The sequence below is a fragment of the Haliaeetus leucocephalus genome, unplaced genomic scaffold, assembly GCF_000737465.1.
Source record: "Haliaeetus leucocephalus isolate CR32 unplaced genomic scaffold, Haliaeetus_leucocephalus-4.0 Scaffold763, whole genome shotgun sequence".
Classification (NCBI taxonomy): Eukaryota; Metazoa; Chordata; class Aves; order Accipitriformes; family Accipitridae; genus Haliaeetus; species Haliaeetus leucocephalus.
In genome coordinates this window covers 4,025,414-4,050,534 of record NW_010973199.1, presented here as the reverse complement: position 1 = coordinate 4,050,534, position 25,121 = coordinate 4,025,414, and the positions used below count along the sequence as shown (strand labels likewise).

The window sequence follows — 25,121 nt, the reverse complement described above, 5'->3', positions numbered from 1 at the left end:
AAATCACCACATCCTCAGTGACTCAGTAGAATTGAGCAACCAAGAATTCCACATTTATGGCACATGCTTGAGTGGTGATAACCAAATCAATAGGCATCATTTCTGTCCTGTTCCAGCCCAGAAGCAAATACAAGTTTTCTGCAGCATTTACTCTGTGCTAGGCTGAACTACAGGAACTGGCCTTGCAAAGTGGTGACCTCCTCCCTTCTGTGGCTCTCTATGACATCCCTGCTTGAGTTTAAGCATCATGGAAGCAATCTGAACTAACTCAGGCAGGCAGGACAGAAAACCAGGTAGAGACAAGAAATCTGGTATTGCAGGGATTAAAAAGATTTAAAGACTAGGAGTAGTAGGGTAAGAACTACGACTGATCCAGAAGAGGCTGGAACTGGTTAGATGAAGATGAAGGTGCGCTCCGTACAGATAGTGACAGTTTACATTGGGAACATTTTGATTCCTGATGATTGACCAGGACTCCAAAGTGCTACATGCTGAGAAACAAAGCCAAAGGAAAATCTATGCCCTCAGAACCTTATAATTTCAATATCAGACAATGAAATAACAGATGGAAAGAAAGTGGCAGAATGTGAGAAAGCAGCTGGCCCATATGGCCCGACCATCAGGCTGGGGATAGCACACTGATGGACTGCCAGTATTTTGCTGAAGGACAGATTTCAAGAGGATACTAGTGAGTTTTTGCAAGTTTCTGAGTAGCACAGGAGAGAGCATAAAGGTGACTTACTGACTGCCTAAGGTGGTGGAGGCCAGTGTTAACCTTTTCTTTCTAAAAGGGAGATGGGGTAGTTGGAGGCAAGCAGGAATGGGATGTGAAGGGGAATGGGGGAACATGCAGGGAGGGTGGAGTTACTCCATGCTTCTAGGTGGCAAAGTGTACGATGGATATAAAGCTGCCAAACCTGCCGAGACAGCTATGTCAAATGAAAAAGTATGTTTTATTTCTGTTTGTTTCTAAAATATTTAATTAATTAAACATACGAACATCTCAGAAATATTTTAAAGAACTGCTTTACAAGAACATTACTAACTATATCAAAACTGAGCAATGCCACCATAAGGTTAGTGGTGGTATTTCTTGCGTGTATGTATTACGACACCAGTACCTTAATATTAATCATATTCTGGTTTTCCCACAGAGTCTCTGATATAGCCAGCTCAAAGATTGAGAGTGATATAAGTAACATTTAAAAGAAATATGAAATTAATGATTTATTCCCGTATCATTAAACTATGATAGGGAGAGAAATTTTATAATGCTTATCATCGGTATATCCAAACTGATGGAAAATGTTAATGTTATATTTTCACATAATCCCGAAGAATTTCTTCATTTGGCAAATTGCCTGCACTTTCTTCTTGATTACACAACACTGTCCACTTGGATGATTTAAATGTCCACACAAGCTTCCTCTGTGATGCTTTTTTCGTCAGATGGATGGATGTTTGATTTGTAAATGTCTTCAACTTTGCTGTCATTGGATTGATGTCTTGTAATACCGATGTATGGCCTATGCACTTGACTCTTTTTACTACTCCCTTGCTACTTAATAAATAGGATTTAATGTTTTGTTTGTGGGCTGTAAACAGCATTTGTGTGACAACTGTTATAATTGGTCTCTGCAAAATCTCAAATTATTTTCCTTTTGTGAGCTGCTTTGATAAGTGACATCATTCCAAAAGAGAGATGAGGAAAACTATGCATCTCAGATCAAATGATTCCTCACCTAACTTGGTTTTCCAGTATCTGTCTCTCTCCTTTCTTCTCTGCAAATATTTTCACAAAGAGACCATCTCTGAACTCATGGTGGTGTATGATCAGAATGATGTTTGGCTTTGTGTTTCTTCATTAAGACATGAAAATCTCCTCATGTGCTGCTGTTACTCCTTTGTTACGACCAAGTTTTTAACAGTGTTCATCACTTCAGCAGCCTTTCGAACTGTATGAAAAGATCTTCTAATACATTGCTCATTAAGAAAGGGAACGCCTCCTGCACCTTTATATGACGCAGATGAATCTATTTTTAATTGGTGCTTTCCCTGAAACATCCATGTCCTTGGGAAACTTCTGGCTTTTCTACAATCATGCATCCTTAAACACTCTGCCCTTTGCATTACAGCATGCTTATTCAGAAGAGTGGAACTGAAGAGCGGTCTGTTCTTCTTCATCATTACTGACATTAGCCTGTCCTCACTTTTGTTTTGGAGCCATCTAATACTATGAATGTGCAGTACCAAGAAATTAAGAAATTGGCTAGTATTCATTTTAGAAGTTGCAGGGGTACAATAGTAGTTTGCTTCTAGTGCCACACTTAAATGTGTATTTGCCTCATCAGTAGTATAGAATACCAACTTTCTTCTAAATGCCCTACATGAATGATCCTAAACTGCTATACAGCATCAACAAGAAGAGACTGCACATTCAGATCAGTAAGACATCTGTAGGTTGGCCTTTTGGAGTGCTGCTGCTGTCCACATGCAAGAGCAATATGTCCATTTTGCGCATTTGTGATAATTGCTGTAAATATCAGTCAGACCCTGGCTGTCTTATGATTATCACGTCTAGCTTCTTTTCAGGAGTTCCTGATGTGTTTGTTTTGATCCAGCTCTGAGGTGGCCCTCTTGTACAAAGAATTATCTTACGTGGAACAAGGCACCAATAAATGCAAAAAATACAGCCTTTGTTACACAAAAGGAGTCCCTTACTCTTTCCTTTCCTTAGATCACAGGAATAATTCTACCACTGCTTACAAAACCTCTTAAAGAGTTTTGAACTTGCGAATATAGAAAACAGTAGAGGCTGTGAAAACAGAGTATCATTTATTGTCATTTACACATATCACTTGATGAAAAATGTTAAACGTTTAATGACATGCTTGCATTTGACAAGTTGTCATTTTCAGCTAATAATGTAACATTAACTTTGGAAAGCAGAATTTTGCCTACATGGCAATGGAAAATGGAAATGTTAGTATTTATTACCAGCAAAAAATTAACCTTAATATAGCTAGGTATGTGGCATACTAATCATCATCTGATGTTTTGATTTCTTTAATGACAACCTTCAGTTGCTTTTGTATCTATCAAGAGAATTTCAAGATTACAGAAGATATTTTATAAACACAATATATAAAAACATTGAAACGTGTCTCCTTATGTTGATTTTTCTCTCCATCCAGCAGTTTAAAGATACTTAAATTTTTTCAAGTTATCAAAAGTTCTTTTTGTACAGTTTATCAGGATGAGTGAGTTGCATTTCTTATATTCCTAGAGGATGAGGAAGATGGGGACAGACTTTCAAGGCTTAAATATTATCAAATGACATTTGTTTTGCAAAGCCCTAGTTGGTTTTCTGCTTTCTGTACGTGGAGGGGGTGTTGTATGATATACTTTAAAGCAATGTGATCTTGTATTGGCTGGAAATGCTTACATAATATATTAACTGAAAAATAAGATACATAAAAAAGTAGTTGACAAATTCTCTAGTCATAACTGTATTTCCTAATACTAAAAATGTATTATAGTGAAGAAGAAAAAAATTGAAATTAATTTCACTTAATATATACACTAGCTCTCTTGATTAAAAATAAAATACTCTTAACTTCACGCAAACATTTTTCTAGGGGAAAACAAACAAACTTCCTAGGAAACTGAACATATGTAAATCTGACAAAGGGTCAGGTATAGATTCTTCTTAGGAGTAAAATTGTGCCCCAAGAGAATCAGCATAGTATCTGTAAATGAAGCAGGAGTCTTAGAAAATTATTAGATCTGTAAACCCTCATTCTTGCAGTTTCTTAAAAATTGATTTATTTGATTATGCCCATTTCCACCTCAAGTGCAAAAGACAGAATAATAAAATTTTCCTCATGTAAGCAGAACTGGAGGTATTACAGAAATCAGTGAAACATTGACTCTTTTAAGACTAAACCTCACATTAAGTTAAATTTCTCAAGTTACTCTTCTGCAAAGAATTCTATCAATTAATTACAAGAAACCAAAATTGAAGTGTATTAAACCCAAAGGCAAATAATAATTTAACCACAAATTTTTTGATTTATATACAGTTCAGTCATATCAGTTTGTGCAAGCTGATATAGAAGCATGACAGAAAAGTGCTTTTGAGCCTCCCTTAAACTGTCTTTAAAAATAAAACTTATTTTTCCTATGGTTTCCACCTAAGAACTGTAGTCACCCTAACTGTGTAAGATAACATCAAGATGTGTCAATCTTGGTTTTTTTAATTCTTCACCACTATCAGTAATTTTATCTCTAAAAACATAATTTCAGTATATCCAAACCTGCAATTGTTCTTTGTACCTTTTTCTTTCTATAATTTTCCCTGCCCTGTGGTCAGCGTTTTCTAGCTGCTTTCACTTCCATGTAAACCCTGTGTCCAAGAAGAAGAGCAATTCCTTGGCTACTACTGACTATGGTCACTTCTTTTGTACTTTCTAACTGACGCACATGAAGTAGAAACATTGGGGAGGGAACACAGTGAACTCCCCAGTACCCAGCCCAGATCCAGGTAACTGGGAGGAGGTGAGCAGAAGCACTCGTTGGCTGTTGCTCTACCTTTGCTTTTGCAGTTTTACTTACATCCTACAAAATACTTCACCTTAACATCCCCCGTGATGAATGGTTACTTCATCAAACATCAAGCTGTTTCAGATTAAAAATGCAACAGATGTCAGTGCTTTTGTGAGATTGAACTATGTTTTTTTCAATGTTCTTGACAGCCTAGTCAGGATTTTAGATAAGTATTACTGAGTTTAATGAGCACATTTTACTGTCCTCTAATAGCAAAATGATAAAAGATTACAGGATGAATGGAAGGCCGTGAGATTGAGTGATAGCAGGACTGATGGAGGAGAACGGTTTTGGGTCAACCTGCTACAGACTTCAGACATTAGACCAAGTTGAGTCTAAAACATCTATCTCCCTTCTATCACTCTACATATATAGATATATGATAATGAACAAGGATTACTGCATACAGTCATATGACATTGTAAAAATTTGATGGCTATTACAAATATCCTTTAATTTCACCCACCCCCCAGAGAAAAAAAAAAAAAAAAAAAAAAAAATCATGTATGGTTCCTATGTGCAGATATGTACATGACAGAATACTTTCAGAGGGATTATAGGAAAATTTCAAGATATAGTTAATGTATGCTACCTACCTTGATTTTCTCTGAAACAATATTTTCCTCAGAGAAAGATGAGGAAAATTTAAACCCAATTTTTTTGGGAAAATTTTTTGTATGTAGTTTAATATTACACTGAGGGGTGCAAAAATCTAGCAGCCCATCTAGTCCCTTTCAGCTCACAATGTACTGTCTACATAGCAATTTTTAGATAACTAATGTATACAATGTATGATAAAGCTGACATCAATCTGTAAAATTCTGAGAACAGATTGATGCTTTTCTGTTCAACACTACACTGGCTGGTTACTGCAACATCTAATGTAAACCAAACACCATCTCCATGGTAATATGTGGGTCAACTGTAATGAATATGAAGGTAATTGCCATATTTTCATGGATTATAATAAAAATAATGACCTGCAAGTCAGGATTTCCCTTGGTGGTAATAATAATCTCAGTTAAAGAGCTTCTGGCTAACAACAAACTGCTAGGCACATTTCCCTAGTGAATGAGTTCTGCTTAATTAAACTTCATTGAGGGAGTTGCTACATATCTAACCTACTAAAACAAAAACCAAAGCCACAAAAGAAAAAGAAAGCCAACTTACAAAGTGGGGATATGTCTGTGTTGACATTTCCTCCTTTAGGATTCATCTTCTGAGCCTGACTTGCAGGAATAGGCTTATACGATTGACCTGTGGCTCTGTACATGGCTTGAACCCAGAGTATTCTATCCTGCTCATCGTCACTGGCAAATATCACGGTATCGCCTTCTTTAACAGCATTGAAAAACATTCGACCACCCTGAAGACCTGAAGCAGGAAATAGGAAGGTAATAGTAACAAATACAAATAACTTCTAAATCACCAACAATGTTTATTACATTATTGGTTTTCCTCTGTGTATGTGGGGGGGAGATAGGTGTGTTAAAACACTGTATAGGTATTTATGACCTAGAAATATGATAAAATCTAGAGCTATAAGGATCAAATGACAATATATGGAAGTAACATGTAAGTAGAATAAATATAGAAGTCACAGGAGAAAATATTTCCATAATTCCATTTCCAATTCAATTCCAATTTATTTCTTATTCAACTTCTCCATGTCATATGTTATTTTGCATTTCTCTAACATATCCTCCTTCTTGGCATAATTTTCTTAGCTGGAACTGCCTGTCAACTTTATCTCTTCTTGAAGAGAGGCAGCTCCATACCTCTTATCAGTGTTGCTGCTCCTTCTTTGGTCCCTTTTTCCCATTCCAGTGTTTTGTTCTGAGAGCACATAACCAGAACAGCACACAACAGTCAACGTGGCTGCACTGCGGAATTTTTTATGACAACATTGTTTTGGCTTTTCAAACACCTTCTGAGCATTGTTTGCCTTCTCAATTATTCTAAACATAGAGCCAACATTTCCAAAGATCAATCTTCAGTATCTTAGAAGTCTCTTAAATTCATAACCCTCCACTGTGTAGGTAGAGTAGAATCATTTTTCTCTACATGTGTAACTTGATTTCCCTCTGCGATTTTAATACTAACTTGTGCAGATTTTTCTGATATCTTCAAATTTACTTGTGATTACTCTGAGTAATTTGTCTTTAGCAAGCACTGTCATCATTCACATTCTTTTCTAAATCATTTCTGAATATATTTCACAGTACACTGCCACATGACTCCACCATCAAAAATAGAGCAAAAAGGGAAAGACTGACTAGAATTCATATTTTTTTCCTTGTATCATATGTGGTCGTACAATGTTTCAGGCAACCTTAGTGTAAGCTTATTGTTCATTCTTCTTACAACAAGCTTCTTTCTAAAAGCATGATTTTTCACACCAGAAAATCCTAGTGGAATAATTGCCTTGGAGTTTTTTGCTGCTAGATCCAAACAAGCAAATTCCATCAGCTGATTTACACAAACATATTCAAAATCATGAAAAGTACCTGTGTGAGGAGCTGTATAATCCACAGTGTATCCTTCCAGTTGCATCAGTTCCTGAGGCTCAGATTTCTTTTCTCTGTAACTGCACATTGCAAATGTGTATTGGCTAACCTGAATAAGAAAGGACTTCTTAATTGCTGAATTCCATTCCAGAACTGTGTAACACATGTACCATGGTTTAAATTAGCTTTCAGTTGTGCTGAAGAAATAAACCCCGTTTTTTCCCAGAAATATTTACAGTGTAAAACTTTGCATTCTTTCCCCTTCCTGCCAAAAGGAAGGGGAAAAAAGCGCCATAAACACATCTCTCTGTACTTTCCTGAAATACAATGTATTTTGGGGCTGTTGCTTTATGAAAAATTGAAAAGAACCAAATTAGTTCTGGTAGGGAAAATACTTGGTACTGTGGTACTGACCAAACTGCTCACTCTACCGTGTGAGAAAAAAAGTCCTCTATTCCAAGCTGGAAAAAAAGGATTTTTATGTATAAAAGTACTGTTTGCAGAAGGAGGGCCACAATTATCATGCAGCTGGAAAGATGAACACATAATCTGGTCAATTCTAGTTGAGATGCTAAGTACCAGAACCTTCCGTTTGATTTTATAATCTAATTTCTGCATTTTTGCACCTGTGTTCACACCCATCTCCAAGTTGCTTGGCTCACTGGATACAGTACTGTGTACGCCAAGCAGCTTGCAGCTGGCATGAAAAACATCAGTTACTACTCATCAAGTACAATTATTAAAAAAATAATAAAGCAATAAGAAGAGAATCTGTCACCACATGGTTTAAGACTCCCTAAACAGAATAGAAAGTGAAAAGGAGAGCTGGGGAAAAAAGTGACTGGAAAGATAAAGAAAGGAACATAACAGCTGGGAGAAGAAGAGCAATCACTGAAACAAAACTGAAATGTTCCCAGCCTTATATGAAGAGCTGGAAAGACTATAAAAAGTGACCAGAACAAAGAGCTTGTGAATCTGTGAACACTTGAAATTGAATTTATGTGGGCCTCTGAAACTCTTGTCTCCAAGGACTCTAGGATACCTGGCTAACTGACTTGTTTTGAACTGTCATATCATTTCTTAGGCCTGTAATATTACGCAAGGATCTAAGGATAGGCAAGGAGTTTGTCTGATAGACAATGGACCGTCTTTATCTCATTTGCCGACTGCCCAGCTAACTGTTACCTAGATTTATTGCTTTGGCGACAACTTCAGGAATGATCCTTTTTGAAGTAAAATTTCGACAGCTTATTTCAGCTTCATTCATATATTCACTGGTGCTATAGCTGTACACCACTCCACCTCCAAGTCCAGTGACTTCAACTGCTGTAGACAAAAGATTTCTGACTCTCTGTAGAAGATTTATATTTTTGGAAAATAAGGATATAAGATGTGATTATTATCTGCATAACACTCTAAAAATACTTCATTATTTTAAGTATTTGGGTTTTTTTGAAACAGGATTATGCTGTGCTGTGTGTAGGCAGTGCATAGTGACTGAACACCCTCTGCCACAGCATGTACAAGTGAAAGCAACAAGTGTAAAAGCTTGCTCTGCAAAATTGCTATCAGGCCTCAAATGCTGAACTGATGTCTCCAGAACCACAGCAGAAGTCTACAGGTGACAGAAATTAAACATAGGTATTCCAGTTTAATTAATGCATTAGTTAAGCCAAGGCAGTTTTATAGGAGACAAGAATTTGAGAGACACTGTCAGGCAAGTAAAACTGAGTACCAGCTTTCCACATCAAATTTAGTACATTCACTTAAGTGGGCTGTACCAAGGAGAGAGCGAGCTAGGTATAAATAAACATACAAAACAATCTAGCCCATCGCTTTCAGAAATTCAGATTTTCAGGCTAGAAGGGACTATTACAACCAGCCAGCCTGTCCTCCAGCATGACGTACACGACAGAATTCCACCTCACTGTTAGTGCACTGAGCCCATAGTTTGCTTTCATTTATAGTACGTATTTTAGAAAATTACTGTATTTTGCTTTAAAGGTTTTAAGTTATCCCTGGGCTGACAGGGCAGGCAGGGCCGGGCAGCCAGGGCCCAGCCAGGAGCAGGGCAGCTGGGGGCACCGGGGCAGCCCCAGCCCCAGGTACTGGGCGCTTCCTTCAGCACAGGCCAAGGCTGGGGCAGGATGTGGGCCTGCGGCTGGGCCTGGCTCGGCGGGGCCCATTGCTGGGCAGGGCAGGGCTGTGGGGAGCTGGAGACCAGCCCTGCCATGGCGTCACTGGGCCAGGGGATGATGGCCCTGGGAGGCTGAAATGGGGTCCTGGCCGTAGATAGGGTGGGGAGGCCCTGGAGGGGGCTGGGCAGGCACAGTCGGGACAGTGGTCCCCTCAGGGCCCTGACACAAAGCTCGGCCCCTATGCCACGTCATCTGCTCTAGGCCCAGCAGCAATATCTCCGGTGTTACTGCTTGGCATGTCCCTGTTTATATTCCCAAGAACCATATTTGCCCTCGCGCACAAGCACGGAGGGAGCTGTTGGTTAGTCACACATCTCTAAATCCTTTGCAATTAGCGTTCGTATTTCAGGAGAGCTCCTTCCTCTCCTTTTCTTTTAAACTGTACCTACAGATTTAATTTTTGATACCTGGCACTGTAACAAAAACATCTTTCAAATTATTCTATTTTGTTGAATGAAATAACCTGGCAGGCACCCACATCACTCACATCTGCATGTCAACAACTCTGTATAACCACACTACATAGACAAACTGAGCCATCAAAAAGGAAGCTAGCAGATGCTAATTGTGGAAATGCATAGGATGTCCATTTTTTTCAGATTTCTTAAGCCACTGTATGCTTTTGAAGATGAGCTTGTGGAAAATCTGGGCTACGTGTCTGTTTATTTTTAACCTCACCTCTATAGCAAGACAGAGATCATAATGCTGTTGATTTTACTTTTTCAAATGTATTTCAAATGCATTCTCTTATTTGAAAGGAACAATTTATTAAAAGATATTCTTCTCACAATCAGTCTTACACTTCATCTTTTTGTTGAAAATGAGACATTTTAAAGTCTCTCCAACAAAGAAAGAAATAGAAATACTCCAGAAAACTTTGTTGGGGAAAAAAAGTCTCAACAAAAAAGAAACACAGAACTTGCCTCGTCTGTTTACACTTGCAATCTCTTAAACCCTTTTCCTTGCGGTTATCGGTGGCTGCTATCAGTTATTATAGAGAGAATCACCAGCACAACCTGCAATTACACTTTTTAATATATATCTATGACTGGTTTTAAGTGTATTGTTAGTAGTTAATGAAGCCGTAGGTAGTTTTTCCTTAGAATTCAGCAAATTAGCATCAATACTTCATGCAATAATGGGTGCTCAAAAGTCAGGACTATGTACAACACATTCTCAGACAAAAACAGAATCAAGCCCTTCTTAAATAGTAACTCTTGACTGAAGAAAATGCAATCCTCCTCCTACAACTGCATTTACCTGAATTTTGTAATTTTCCAGAGGTCGAAACACCTGACTACCAGTTGTTCTACCTACTTTGTAACAAAGTGGAAAACCAACAACCTGTGCATGCATGACAGACAGATAGGCACAGAAATGTGGACGTGACTTATGAGCAGCATCAGTAGGGGATGTCCCGATGGGGCAGAAAGACCCTGTTTAACATGCTGGGAGGAACTGTTACTGCAAACTTGGAGGCTGACTCTGTGGTCCCAGCTACAGGGCATCACAGGCACCCTGCACCAGTTCAACAGCAAGAATTAGCCTGTGGTTGGCGTGTTTAGAAAAAAATTATCCCTGAAACAAATGACTGACTTTTCAAACATTAGAACAGATGAAATTAAAATGACAGAAGTGAATCTGCATTCAGATTACTGGAGGAAGATATCAGACAGTAAATGAAGTAAACCACAGCATGTCCAGCTGAGGCTTTTTACCTAACATGTTATGTTCCCGTCTTTTCCCAGTTTGAAATGAATAAGCTTTTAGAGAAATGACTGGATTGTAAAAGGAAGAAAAGCAAATATAATGAAGAGGTTAAAATTTCCAGACTCTGTAACCTTCCTATAACACTGAGCTGTTCTTTCAGAAACCACTAACAACTTCTAATATGTGTAGCAATAACGAAGGTGCACATTACTTATATCACGCTCCTGAAAAATCAACATTATTCATCTAATTTCACACCTGAGTTATATTTCCAAAGCATGTGTAAATGATACTGATAGCCTTTGTCTTAGAACTGAATTTGATGGCCTTATACTAACATAAGCTAAAAGCTAATCTATAGAGGAAGACCTGTCAATACGTCAATAATATATCAATACAACAGGCTGATATTCATTACTGAATGCTTATTTCACACGTATTGACTTCAGCTTAACGTCAGTGTATGTATCATGGCTGGACTATATAAGTGAAACAGAGCTGTCTGGACAGTAAATATTGATTTAACATGGTATTATTTATATAGCCTTATTGAATTGATAGCTGCTTTAAAATGAAATAGATGTCTAAATCCCATCACAGTTGGAAAATTCCTGTAACATTCTCCTCCAGTCTTTCAATTTCAGCACAGAAAGCAGAAAATAGTTAAAATTAACTTGGCTGGAATAAACTGGTCTCCCAGATGGCTCCATATCACAGGCACAGAAAGACTATGTGTCTCTTAGGTGCGCACTTTAAAACTCAGATGACATCTGTGACTTCAAGGAAGACAACAAGGTCTTTCTTTTTGTTAAAGAAGGGGGATATAAAGTAGGAGGAGTGTTAAAGAAAAGCATGAAGGACAAGGGAGCATCTAGCCTTTCTTTTTTTTTTCCTGTAACTTTAAGTTATTTTCCCTTCACATCCATGCCTTAACAGCTATCCTATATAAAGATCTTCCCAACCTTTACAAATCTTAATAAAGTCACAAAAAGTCCTCATCTCTTCACAGAGGACCTCGGCAAAATCAGAATCCAAATGAATTCAGTAGACTCTCCAGAAGATCCTGTTCAACCTTACAACCATTACTCACTGATTATCAATATGCAAGCCAATTCCCATTGAAGCCAGCGAGAACACTGTATTGACATCAAGCTTAGCAAGAATAATATGCAAACACTCTCAGCTTTTAACTTCACTTTATTAAAGACCTTATTCAGGATTTTTTTTTACATCCTTACAATTTCCATCATTTAGGAGTAGGAGGAGACCAGGTGAGTGGAAGGGAAAGGAATCAGGCTTTCTGTAAAGCAGTTTTAAAAGCCTTCGTTCTTAAAAAAGCCTTGTTAACAGGCTTCATCCTTTGTATGACATTTATGGAGACTCACACTTTAACAATTTTCTGTCAACAAAACAAAGGACATAGAAGAATAGCATTCTCTGCACTGATTCAGAAGAACATCAAATTTGTAACTGCAATCTGAAGACAAGCACAAACAGAAAATAATTTTTCCAGAGACTCACAAAAAGCACTCATTTGTCAGTTTTGACCACTCAAAATCTACTTTCCTATTCCTATTCTAGTAATCTCATGTTAATGTCACCATTCACTAGCACCTGAAAATACTTACAGTTCTGGGTTTGGACAAAAAGTTATGAAATATCAGCCCAGCACAGTTTTGTGGCCAAGAACAATTGCTACACTACATTTTCTGTAACAACTACATAATTTTACCCAATAAATACTGCAAGGAAGAACAAAAAAATAGGGTTCAAAAATATTTACAAAAAAATTCTTAACAGTAACTATCGTTGCTTAACTTTAAAGGCAGGAAATCTTTGTTGAGATAGAATAAATGAAACAGTAAGTACAATCCACTTTGTGAAATGTAACTTTTAAATTGAGCACTGCTAGAAAGCTGTCAGCGGAATGTTTCAAGGTCACAATAATTTCATTCAGAAATTTCTAGGTTTCAGTTGAAACATTGCTCAGTGTAGGGACTCATTCATGTATATGTAAAACTCAGTGGCATTTCTGTTTACTACATATGTAAATTTAAAAAAAAAAGTACCCTGGATGTCTCTGTGCTGTAAGAAGCTTGCAGTAGTGCTGCATATGTTGCCTGAAGATACTGATTAACTAATGACTCCGGAAACTATATGTAAGAAAATTGATAGTCCAAAACTACTTTTTAATGAAATTTCATGGTAGACTACTAACCTGAACAAGAACAAAGTAGCGTTTTTTCCAGCGCTTCCAAACCTTCTGTCCTAGAGCATACAAATATCTGCAAAGGAAACAACAAGGAATGTTTTTTCATTAATGAGAAGCATGATATTAGGAGGACCCAATACAGATGAGTGTATTCATTTGCTCTACCTACTGAGCTGCTTCTTCAACGTTGTCACATCTAAGAAGTGATTTTTTCTTCTATTTACTCAGACCATAAATATGCAAAGAGATACTCCTTTTCACCCCAAAAAAGACAAAAAGCAGAAACAAAAGATCTCATGTTTGAGAAGACTAACCTGCTTATCACTTACATTTCACCTACTGTGTTTGAAAATAGAAAAAATAGCTTAAAGTAGGATACTTTTGACTACACAGAAATACTGAACGTTAGAAAAGTTAAACTCCTCAACACTTTTTTTTCCCATTTGTTTTCCATAGATTTGCTAATGTTTCTCTAGTCCGTGAGAAGTCAGTCACAGTGTCAGTTCAGGAAATGCTCAATAACAAAATTTCAGCATCCACACAAGATTACATTTTTTTCCAGGGTAAACTAGCATTTCCCAAACAGAAGCATTTCACTATAGACTCTTAGATTCCAAAAACCTCCTTGTCACCTTGGCAATTTCCAGGCTTTGAACCAGATGATGTAATCAGGAGTATCAATCAGTGAGATGACAAAACCACAGCTGTTGATACTGTTTGGTAGTAGATGAAGCACCCTTGCTACCCAAGAAGTTGCAGCAAGTTTTACTGCACTATACTGACAGTTTTTTCTGTCACTGCATTCACGTTGCACTGTTGTTAACAAAGACAGCAAGAGGAAAAGGATGAGCTATAGGACTCTAAAAGCAAGAGCCTACAAGTGGTAAGGATCTGCTGCTTAAAACCTGACAGAGGAACAAAATATTACCTATGAGATGTCCCTTCTGGCTGGCCAGCTTCTGTCAAGGGCATCTAGTACAACTAGGTGGGTCAAAGGCAGAACAAAGATCCAAATTGTTCAGACCAATGAATGCTGGCTTCACAGGGCACTGTCCAGAGGATGCTGGCACATATATTACGGAGAAGTTATAATAACTAGGATTGGAGATGGTTGGTTGGATGACTGGTAGATGGACAGTGCCTTTGTGGTAAGAGGACAGGGTCTGCTGCCCTCTACTTTCTGATCATTTTGGGGGCTTTGTTGCCCGCTAGTTTTTAACTCAGTTGAAAAACAGCAGTGAACTAACATCTCATGTGAAACAGGCAAGTAAGATACAGGCAAAACTTTTTTCCACCTGTCTTGGGCATCCACTCAAGCACATTCTTTCCTACTTCAGGTATCACAAAGGACAAATTTTTGCCTAACATGAATGTTCAGCATAATGCTTATTAATTGTGGTGGTTTGTCAGATTACGTTGTGGCTCCCTCATTACTACGACACTGGTATCTTCTTCAACTCCTGCTATACCTGTGTTGAAGCTCTGCCTCGCTTGGTTACTCTGCTTTTTATTTGTATGAGAGAGAGGACAATTGGCTTTGTGTACACAATTACCAGCTGATGTAGCTTTCTTTGAATAGCCAGATCCTGCCACACTCTTTTTAACTTCTTAATTCTGTGATTATTATAAATTCAATGAAAAGAAAGGAGAGGAGTAAGGGTTATGTCAGAAAGGGTACCAAAAAAAGGGCCTACTAGGGTTTATTTGAAAGTTTATAATGTTTTGCAACTAAGCAAGCCTTTACCTCACAGAGTGATAGGCACATATTCCCCCACAAAATACAAACTATTTTGCTTTTCATACATGTTCCAAAAGAGCCAGGCATGTTCCCTTAAATCAGAACATTTACTTTCCCCAAAGCATACCACATTGCTATTGACCTGTTAATCTCTTTACTATTGCCATAGGGTGGAGGAAGAATGACTGATAAATTTCCCTCAGCCTTGAAGATTAATGACCAGTGGGGAGAAAAGTAAAATGGTCCACAGGTGGCCTTTGGGCTCTCTCAGTCCTAAGCCTGACCTGTTCTTCATGGTGATTCTGCCACCGCATCCCTCAGAATATTCTGTAGGTTTCTCTGATGTATGTCAGAGGACAACAACCCCATGGACTGTAAAGACCAACTGAGAATACACAGTCCTTGAATGCTACAGTACAAAGATATCCTATGTTCCCACTCTGTTGGCATGTCTTAAATGACTGCAAAGGAGCCATAGACTAACAGAGGATTATTCTTGCTTGAGAGTAATCCCGGTATCATCAGCGGCAAGTAATCCTCGTATCAGCAGCAGCAGTGACTTTACATTCTAACAGGAACATAGCACAAAATGAGTAACCCAACCTTAGAAATATCAGGTTTAATTCATTCTTTCTCATTATTAACTGAGCCTGGTATAGAAAGGTGCTTTTAAAATAAGAGATCTTAAAAGAACATTTGTTATCAGAGAAAAGGTTGGTTGCTTTTTAGATTACATTTCATGTAAGATATACCACATATGGTCCTGCAGTACAGGCAGAACTATCACAAGTTACAGTAAATTCAAAATTATAAAATAAGAATGTATACAAAAAAGAAATTAAATAGCAACATGCACTTTTTATTCCACCTATAAATCACTTCCAACTAAAGTGTTAAATAAGAGCTTCCTTGGGAAACAAAGGAGCGGAACATTAACTACTAACTTTAAAATCCGCTGGTCTTAGGTAAGATTAGGTAACAAAGAAAATAGCATTCATGACACAAAGCTGGGATTTAGTATAGAAGTGCAAAACCTTGTGTTACTCGGTTTTACAAATCACTATAAACACACAGTTATAATCTTACGTTATTAAACCCTCTTGCAGTGCCATCTCTAAGAGTGACAGTTTTTTCCTAATGTAGAAAGTTTCAGCCATTTACAAGAGATACATCCTGTGCTTATCTTAAGTGTGCATGCTCCTGAAAGATGAGGAGATTAATTCTTACTCAAGAGTCTAGCATTTACACCCAGAAGGAGCCAAACATCCTAGACTCCCAGAATCCTCTTTGATCTTCTTTCCCATTTATTTTCCATTGAAAATGGAAAAATTTTCCATTTTCCAAAATTTTTCCATTGAAAAAAATGGGAAGCAAAGGACCTAAGACCCTGGTTAAATTTGGACACTAATATCTAGGATTTGCAGAAGCTGCAGTTGAAGTCTAGAACAGAAAAAGTCTACAAAAGCCAGTTTCCAGAACTAAATGACGCCTGGGTTTCACAACTGGCATAAAAAATTAATAGGTTAACAGATTCAGAAGTGAACTAAGTCATAGAGCTAAGTTGAAGGATGTTTTATTTTTAAGATGGGGAATTGCATCATTTTTCATGGGTCTCATGTGAATGTCAGTACCACAAACTAGAGCAGACCCTCATAGTCACCAACTCACAGAGCTGCAGCCCGCTATTTCTCTACCTGTGTGTGTATCTGTATTCACCTACAAGCCCCACTCCACTCCATCCATAAAAATGTGCAGAAGATGCATAGTATTAATTGTTCAGACTATTTTAAACACCCTCAGCAGCAACAAGAAACACACAACAGTCATTCCTTCAAACACTGTACCTTTCTTTAGGTAAAATATTCTGTGCAATACAAAGAAGAAACTGATATTTAGAAGTAGGCAATTCCATATTTCTAAAAATTAACCACACCATTTGCTATATTCTTCTCACTCTCACTGGGGTTCCAGAGTTGGGATAGTCTAAAATAATTCTTGAATTATTACAGCTCAGCCCTACACTGAGAAGGAAGACACTGAAATAGTTCCCCTTTCTGAGCACTGAAATAGTAATTGTTTATTACTAAATAGATTTATTTTGACTTCTCTTTAAGACCATGTTTGAGAGTGTTTAATGAGTAGACTGACAAGAATTTAGGAAAGACTGGCTTTCTGATGTACATAGAAACAGATACAGATGGCAGACTTTTATTCTGTAAAAATATATGAATATAATACATATGTATACTAACATCTATATCTGTACATGTGCACATTAGAAAGCACATTTATAGTTAGTATGTATATGCTCAGTTGCCTTCTTCAGTCTTTTTATATTATTCACATAATTTCCAGTAACTTAAGACTAATACACCTGCTTTTATACAGCAAACAGAAAACAGGACCTTGATCAAATGCGTTGAGTCATTAAGTGCTAACTCAGTGTAAAGATTTTCTAACACCATTTTGTAGTAATATGAAAACGCAACCAAACATACAAGCCATACACTTTCTTGAGACTTTTGCTCCTAAAAACAGTTCTATAATTTTCTTCTCTTCAACATTATTTAATACTGCTTTCTTTCTCTTCACTCACTCCCAAATTAAAAAGTAAAAATCAGATTTATATGACGTCAGAGATTTACCTGATTATGCCTTACAATATGGTAGAAAAATAAACATTTAATATTTAAATTTATTCTCCTTGCAAACAAATAAAACCACAAGAAATTACATTTCTACTACAAAACGCAGAAACGCCTGGATAAAAATGTTTTGTATATCATCTTGTCTTAGTCAGTATCATTTTCTCCTCTGGAAATAGAACAAACTGAACAACCATTTTCTTTAAAAATTCTGAGCATCACTGTATTTTAAATATATAAAGGTTGAATATTTTTCAAAGTGCATTTCCTTGTGATATAAAAATGCAAAAACATATTGCTAAATATTATAGTTCAGTTTCAATTATGTGACAGCATACACAGCAAAGAAGATGGCAGCTTATTTGCTCTAAGTCCATGCTGCGAGGGTGCAGGTTCTACTTTTTGATGAAAAAATCAGCACTAATGAATAGCTGAAAAACATAATTGAGTGTGGAATACCGGAGCTATTCACTGCTGGAGAAATGAGAAAGGACTTACTACTTCTACAGAGATCATTTTTAGACCGGCCTTTTTATTCTAAGGAATGAAGCAATCTATCTACATCTTGAATGATAAATCCTCTACTTGTAAGAGGCTTCATTTATCACAAACAATGAAAAAAATACAGAAAGAAAAATCAATACGCGTAGCAGTTTAGTCCAGCAAAGGCCTTTCTTAAAGAGAAACCTCAGTCAAGGTTGAAAGAGCAATTAATGCAGTCTCAAAAATCTGGGCCACTCTGATAGAGTTCGGTTAACATGTGGCAGAAGTAATCATCCACTTGTGAAAATGATTTTCAGTTCATTCTCAAACACCTTTCAGACACTCATGATCCCATTTAACTGACAACAATACAGGCTATCTGTGGGCATCATTGCATTTGCTGTGAGAGCCAATGGGGACCAAATGCCCACAGGCACTTTCAGTCATCCCTGCCCGCTTGCATAAAAGGAATCTTCCTTGCACCGCATTCCTTCTTTTATTTAACCCCGTAAGATTAAGCCATTTTTTTGTCTTCAGTTGAGGATGAGAGAGAGAACTGATTCAAGACAACAATATGACCCGGGTCATAAGAAACCTAGCTGTAAACATTCTCGGATTCATTTTAGTACTCTCTGTGCTCTTGAGAAACAGAACTAAATAAGCCTTCAACAGATGGAATGAAAAAAATCAGCCTAAACTTCTACTGTAATTATGCCTGCTAAGGATAAAGAAATGTTGAAGAATGTCAAGTAATACAAACACCACAGCCACAGAAAACAGTTCCATTTATTCCAATGAGCAAGATACTCATAATACGATCAGGAAAACGTGGGGTTTTTTTCCCCCCCTAAACAACTTACAGTATAAATGGTTAATTGTATGCTGGAAGATCAGATATCCCTAGATTCTTTAACAGTGATGTCTTACTGCACTCCAGAGCGCTTCAACATTTGTGAATATGCATGCCAGTACTTATGGAACCTGTGAAGTAACTGCAATGGCAACTTCAGAATTATTAATCCAATTTATGTCATATCATGAAACCTATTTGGTATGTGAAGTGGGAGTGTTTGTCAAGACAGAAGAACATCCTTTAGCCTTGAGAGAATTCCAGGCAACAAAAGAATGAAATCCTTCAGATGCAACATAAATGCAGAAAGTGCTCCGATTCTAATGTAATCTAATTGTAATGTAAACAGGTAATGCAGCACAACTGCAAAACAGCTGGTGCTGAGGAGCAGACATCCATTCTCTATGCTTTTTGATGCCGGTTACTTTGGACTAGCTCTAGTCTGAACCCATGGACCAAATAGCTACGAGTGGTTGCAGCATATATGGGTGCACTCCTGGAGCTCATCTCTTCGTTTAATTTCATCTAAAAGCATAACAGTCCGTGAACACAAACTGTTCCGTGATGTGAAATAAAGCATAGTAAGCAGGAACAACTAAGAGATTAGTTTTAAAAGTGAAAATCTGAATTTAAATGCTAATGTTGATGTAGTAGAAAAAGTTTCAATTGCACTGCTCTGCCTTGAGCATCCAGTTTGGCTGTGGAAACAGTTCTTTACATTGCCAGACCTTAAATCAACTCAGAAACATCCTGAGCACCCAGAAGCATCCGGGCATGCAACCTAGACATCTCTCCATGTCACTGGAAGTATATGACGCTGCAATTAGATCGAAAAACTGCTGACCCTTCTTCCAGCCAGGCAGTGATATTATTTGTGATCTAGAAAGCCTAAATGGCCGAGGACCTGTTAATATGAAACATCTACTTTTGTTTCTAGGTCATACACTGCCACTGATGGAATCAGTCAAAACACCCTGTTCAGTGTCACACTGGTATAAAACAAATCAATGAACTAAGCCGCCAACTGAAGCAACTCCAATTCTGGAGTCCAAGTGTTGAAAATAGCCCACTCTTGGGAAGAGTGGCAGAGCCTAGTAAGAGCAGTGAACTCTTTTAGGAATGATACTTAGCTTTGGTTATCTCTGGCTGGTTATGTATTTCTTTTCATTGCCTAGAAAGCTACTTTTGAATTTATGTAACTTTAATTTTGTAAAGAATACAGACCTCAACAGAGCCAATTTTGTATTTTTTTGGTAATAAAACATACAAGCACAACAAGATGCATAGATTTCCACCTAAAGATTGTAAATTCTAAGTATTTCATAACATTTGTTGTCATTATCACAAGTGGGTAGTTTAAACTCCTTATGAATCAGTATGAAGAGGTACATCTGATCTAGCAAAGGTGTGACAAAATATCTTACACCTGGTGTCCCTATTTGTGATTTGAAACAAAGCACAGAAATTATGATAATGAATTAGTCTAGCACTTTCCTTCAATTTGTGCACACAGAAGATAATTATTCAGAATGTTATGATGTTTTGAAACAGTTTTTTAAAATTCTTGACAGCTGGGTTTTTAAAAAAATCCCTAAAGTAACGAAATTAAAAACAATGTTTTAAAGCATCACCAAAGTTTTGAAACAAATCAATTTAACAAGTCCTAACTTACCTATCAACTTCTTAATAGGAACACTGCTTGACACTTGAGTAGTGCTTTATAAACTTCGATGCAATTACTCCTCACAACACATCCAGTGAGGGAGGTTGGCATTATTATATTAGCTTCTGTAGGAGAGAAACCAAAGCGGAGAAAAGCGAGAACTGTTCGGAACCTGAGGTCCTAGCGCAGCAAAAGAAACATTCAGGAAAGCCTCACAGCAGCCTTTGTCTTCCAGACATTGGAAAATGCATTTCAGAAGCCTGTAAAGCTGTTCAGCCTTTTCACTCCATGTGTCAAAACGTGCAAATCATTCATGAATTAAAAAAATATAAAAGAAAATGTTCCAAAGGGAAGCACCAAATTAAATATTTGCAGACTTTGCAACTCCACTACGCGACTTTCAGTGACCGTGTTTCCCTCGTACTTTGTATGGATCCATTGTAAACTACTCAGGGCATATTTCATCTTCAGAGCTTTGCAAATTACCCTTTGGAAGCACCTTTCTGTCTCCATTGGCTATACCAGATCCCTACAGTGCCAAGACCCCAAATTCAGGCATTGCAGTTAGTTGCCTAAAAATAGATGAAATGAAGGAGGCTTTCTGTACCTAGCCATCATGAAAAGTAGGTAATGTGACATTCCCAGAAAATGTTTGTTGTTTGCAGTCTGACAAAGGTACTCATTCTAAAGCGCAATTCAGAGTAATACGTATTAGTTTGCTCTTTTCAGTCAGTGCTATGAGGTAAATGACTGAACTTAGCTGATAAAGAACAGAGACTGTTGACTGCAAAGATTTCAAAATGCTTGGCACACCTGGTAGAAAAAAATTCTTTTTAGTTGTGCTACTTTCTAGTCCAGTGGAAAAGTGCTAGAGTGCAATTTAAACAACAGTGGGGAAAACGCAGTTGCCTTCTTGGAATTCATATACAATCTCTGAAATAGCAGTCTCTTCCCATGTTGTAGAAATAAAAACTTTTTATTGGGAACTATGTGATTTTCTTCTGGATTAGAATTTTGACACTTCATGCTCTCATACATTGGAAAACTCCCTTTTAATCTACCAGACTTCATGTAAACATTGGAACCAATGAGTACTTCTCTTTCCATCCAACATGAAGCAGCAGAAAAACACATCATGCTGCCTGTATCAGCAGTGCAGATTATCTCCGTTGCATCTCTAGCACCTCTAAGGAATGGAGGAACAGTGCCAGACACTAATTTCCGTTCTCACACAGCAATGCAACTGTTATGGCTTGTTTCCATGAACTCAAATTAGTTATGTTTCATTGTGCATTTTAGGCATTCCTGGACAGGTTTGTGAAACAGAAATTCAATTGCATTGCATGGGAGTATACACAAACAACCCTATCTGGCTCAGAAAGTCCTTACTCTGCAGATGGTGGAGTCTGAAAGAGTACTGAGTACTACTCTTATAAACTTTCCCTGTCATCTGCTGCTGGCCACTGTGGTAGACATGATACTGGGTTAGATGAACATTTGGTCTAAGACAATAAGGCTAATCTAACATTCTGAGACATTCCGCCTTGGAAAACCTATCAGTGCAGAACGAGAACTGTAGGTGATCCTTTCATCAAAAGTTAGAGTCAAAAAAGTACTTTTATACTCCTGGCCACCTTTTGATGACAGTACAGGAGTAAGAACAAGGAAGAAAGCTTTCATAGTATGACCCAGCCAATCAGTTCTCTTAAAATATCCATTTTAAGAAACTTTCCTACACAGAATACAGGTGGCATTTCAAAGATGCCAAAGAAACAAAAAGACTTCTGACTCCGTGTCACTTCAGCTCTTTTGAAGAAACCTCCTCTGTGAAAGAACGTAGAAGTGGCCACCCGAAAGCACATTCAGGCCTGTACCCTACTCCCAACGGGATGCAGAGGGAAGCAGCAACTGGATGGAAGCATGCGGTTATACATCCCCAGAATTTTCTCCTATACTCATGCTATTACTGGCTCTAGGAGTTTCTTTATCTAGAAGTGGTGTCTCTGTATTTACTACTTGTTAATGGATTTTTGTTTCAATGAATTTCCACAATGGCTTTCTCAACCCTTTTAAACTTTCAAAATCTACACCTAGTAGCACAGTTACACATCTTAGCTAGATGTTCCACATCACAACTGTGCCTAGAAGCAGCTCTTCTGGTTTGCTCTGAAACTGCCACCTACTAGTATAATTCAGCGATTGTCTTGTGGCACGGGAAGAGACAGCTTCCAGTGTACAATAACTTGCATTAGAACTGTTAACATGATTGGATGTTTACCCCTGGAAATGCCACAAGGAAGCAAACAATCTAAAACTGAATTCTGCAGGTGTTATTCTAGGAAACAATAGAAATGCATCGCTGAGAAATATATATCCCCTTTGAGAAACTTCAGTATCCCTTCACGGAATTCAGGATTTTTAAAATGGATTAACATAATTAGGAAAAAAAATTCCTAAGGAAATGTGAGTATCTTGAAAATGGTATTGTTTTGGGTGGTGGTTAGACAAAAAACAAAACCTGGTATACAAGAAAGATATAAGCATATAACAACAGCACAGATTTGCTCTTTGTCAGAAGTTCTTTACTGTAACAAATACGTAGAAAATAAAAACATTCAAATGCACTGTGCCTGCACTAGTTATTAAACTGGAGCTGATTCATGTTTGGAGCTGTAGAAGCAGGACTTCAGGCATACAGAATTTACCACCTGTGAGGGAGCATCAGAGCCATCTACTGGGGTCAGCCCATTCCTGCTGCACAGGATTGCTCTGAGAAGCAACTGTCTCCCCAGAATAGCAATACTAAAGTGATAGTCAACCGTAAAACTGCTGTTACATAAAAATAATAATAAAAATTTCCATAAAATCTAAGAGAAAATGTAAGTTGTAACACTGATGAACTGGACGTAAGGTTTGGTTTGAGTGGTTTCTCCTCACTTGAAGTTTTAGAAATACTTTTTTAAAAATGGCATTTTTTTGTATATAACACAAAGGGTAAAATGCCTTCTATGAGTGTTTTGGTGATCAATTTAAATGGAACAAAAATTATAATTACTCTTTTTAGTATCCCTCATTGATTACTGTTCAAATCTGAGACTGAGATTTTTCAATCCCTTTCCCCAAACAGAACTTCATGTGTATGTGTGTGTATACAGGTATTTAGACACACATATATAAAAGGAGTCATATCCTGCTATAACTCAGTCAAGAGTTAGAGAGTAGTTCCAGTGTCCCATAAACCTACTGGAATAGCTACCTCTGCTCTTCAAATATTTGATTTACCAAAATACTATAACAGATTTTATTGGAATTTGCAGAGCTAAATTTCCAACCAGGCTTTAATAACTCCCACATTAAATATCTTAAAACCTGCTTTTAAAAGAGACTATATACATACAGAGAAAAACTTCACGTTTATAGCTGCTAAGAAGCTACACTTGGACCCTTCTAAAAGTAACATGCAATTGCTTTATCTGTATTGGCTAGGAAAATATGCACTATTCTCAATTATAAAAGGTTTCACAACACAGTATAAACAATCAAAAGTGAGATTCATTTAGCTGCATTATAATCATATTCCCATCTTCTCCCTTAATTTAACCACGCTGCCCTCCTGTGGATGTCAGGATATGTATAATGCAATGGCCCACGCTAAGAAAACGTAGTTCAAATTGATTCCTGCTACTTGTTTGTGACTAACTTGAAGAGGAAAGAAAATGCCACTGTGTAACCACAAAACTGGTTAAATTAAACTTCAGGGCAAGGGCTGTTAAACTTATATTTGAAATAGTTTTAAAATGAATATTTTAAATAAGTAGAATGTCTTATTATTCCACAAATCATGTATATATGGGAGCACAGTCATACATATTAATAATACATTTATTCTCAAATTAGGGGACGAACATTCATTGCATAATGACGAGTTACTTCATCTGTTGAAGTGCCAACACAGTTGAACACATATATTATAAAGATTATCCAAGCTCAAAAAGCATAGAAATCATTTGCAAAAGTATCAGTATTTGGTAAACTGCAAAAGTGCCAACTGGTGAAACTGCAACCTTTTTTTTCCTGGTACAGAGATACCAAATACATCTTGAGGAATTACTGAGTCAAAAATATGTTACGCCTTTAAAGAAAAATATCAAAATGGTTTGGAATAAAAGAATCTAAAATTAAGAAGAGGTATAATCAATTATTCAAAGAAATTATCTCACGCAGAAAAAAAATCTTGTTGATTAATTACATTTCCATAAAGTCTCTGTTCTAATAAGCTCTGTTACTATCTAACTGGAAATTAGTATTATGCACTAAAACATTATATAATTTGAGCTCATCTATACTCTGTTAGTGTTGTCAGATTTGTTAAATTATTGGTTTAAAACAGAGGAGTACGGAACAGATACCAAAACCACTAAAGTACAATAGCTGAAGTGACACAAGGCTGCTGTTTTTCTTCTAGACTAAATTTGTAAATGCTGACAAATTATGCTTAAACTCTTAATGA

The 25,121-nt window shown here is 37.2% G+C and overlaps 1 protein-coding gene across 1 annotated transcript in view; it reads right to left on the bottom strand.

Annotated features, from left to right (window-relative positions):
• The window catches only part of CADPS2 (Ca++-dependent secretion activator 2), a 271,004-nt gene that overhangs the window by 108,802 nt on the left and 137,081 nt on the right, over positions 1 to 25,121 (bottom strand). Inside the window, exons 9-11 of the mRNA XM_010581326.1 lie at positions 13,239 to 13,305; positions 7,113 to 7,221; positions 5,776 to 5,979 (exon numbers count right to left, since the gene is read on the bottom strand). Of these exons, the coding sequence (XP_010579628.1) occupies positions 5,776 to 5,979; positions 7,113 to 7,221; positions 13,239 to 13,305 (380 nt within the window). The remainder of the gene's footprint in view (positions 1 to 5,775; positions 5,980 to 7,112; positions 7,222 to 13,238; positions 13,306 to 25,121) is intronic.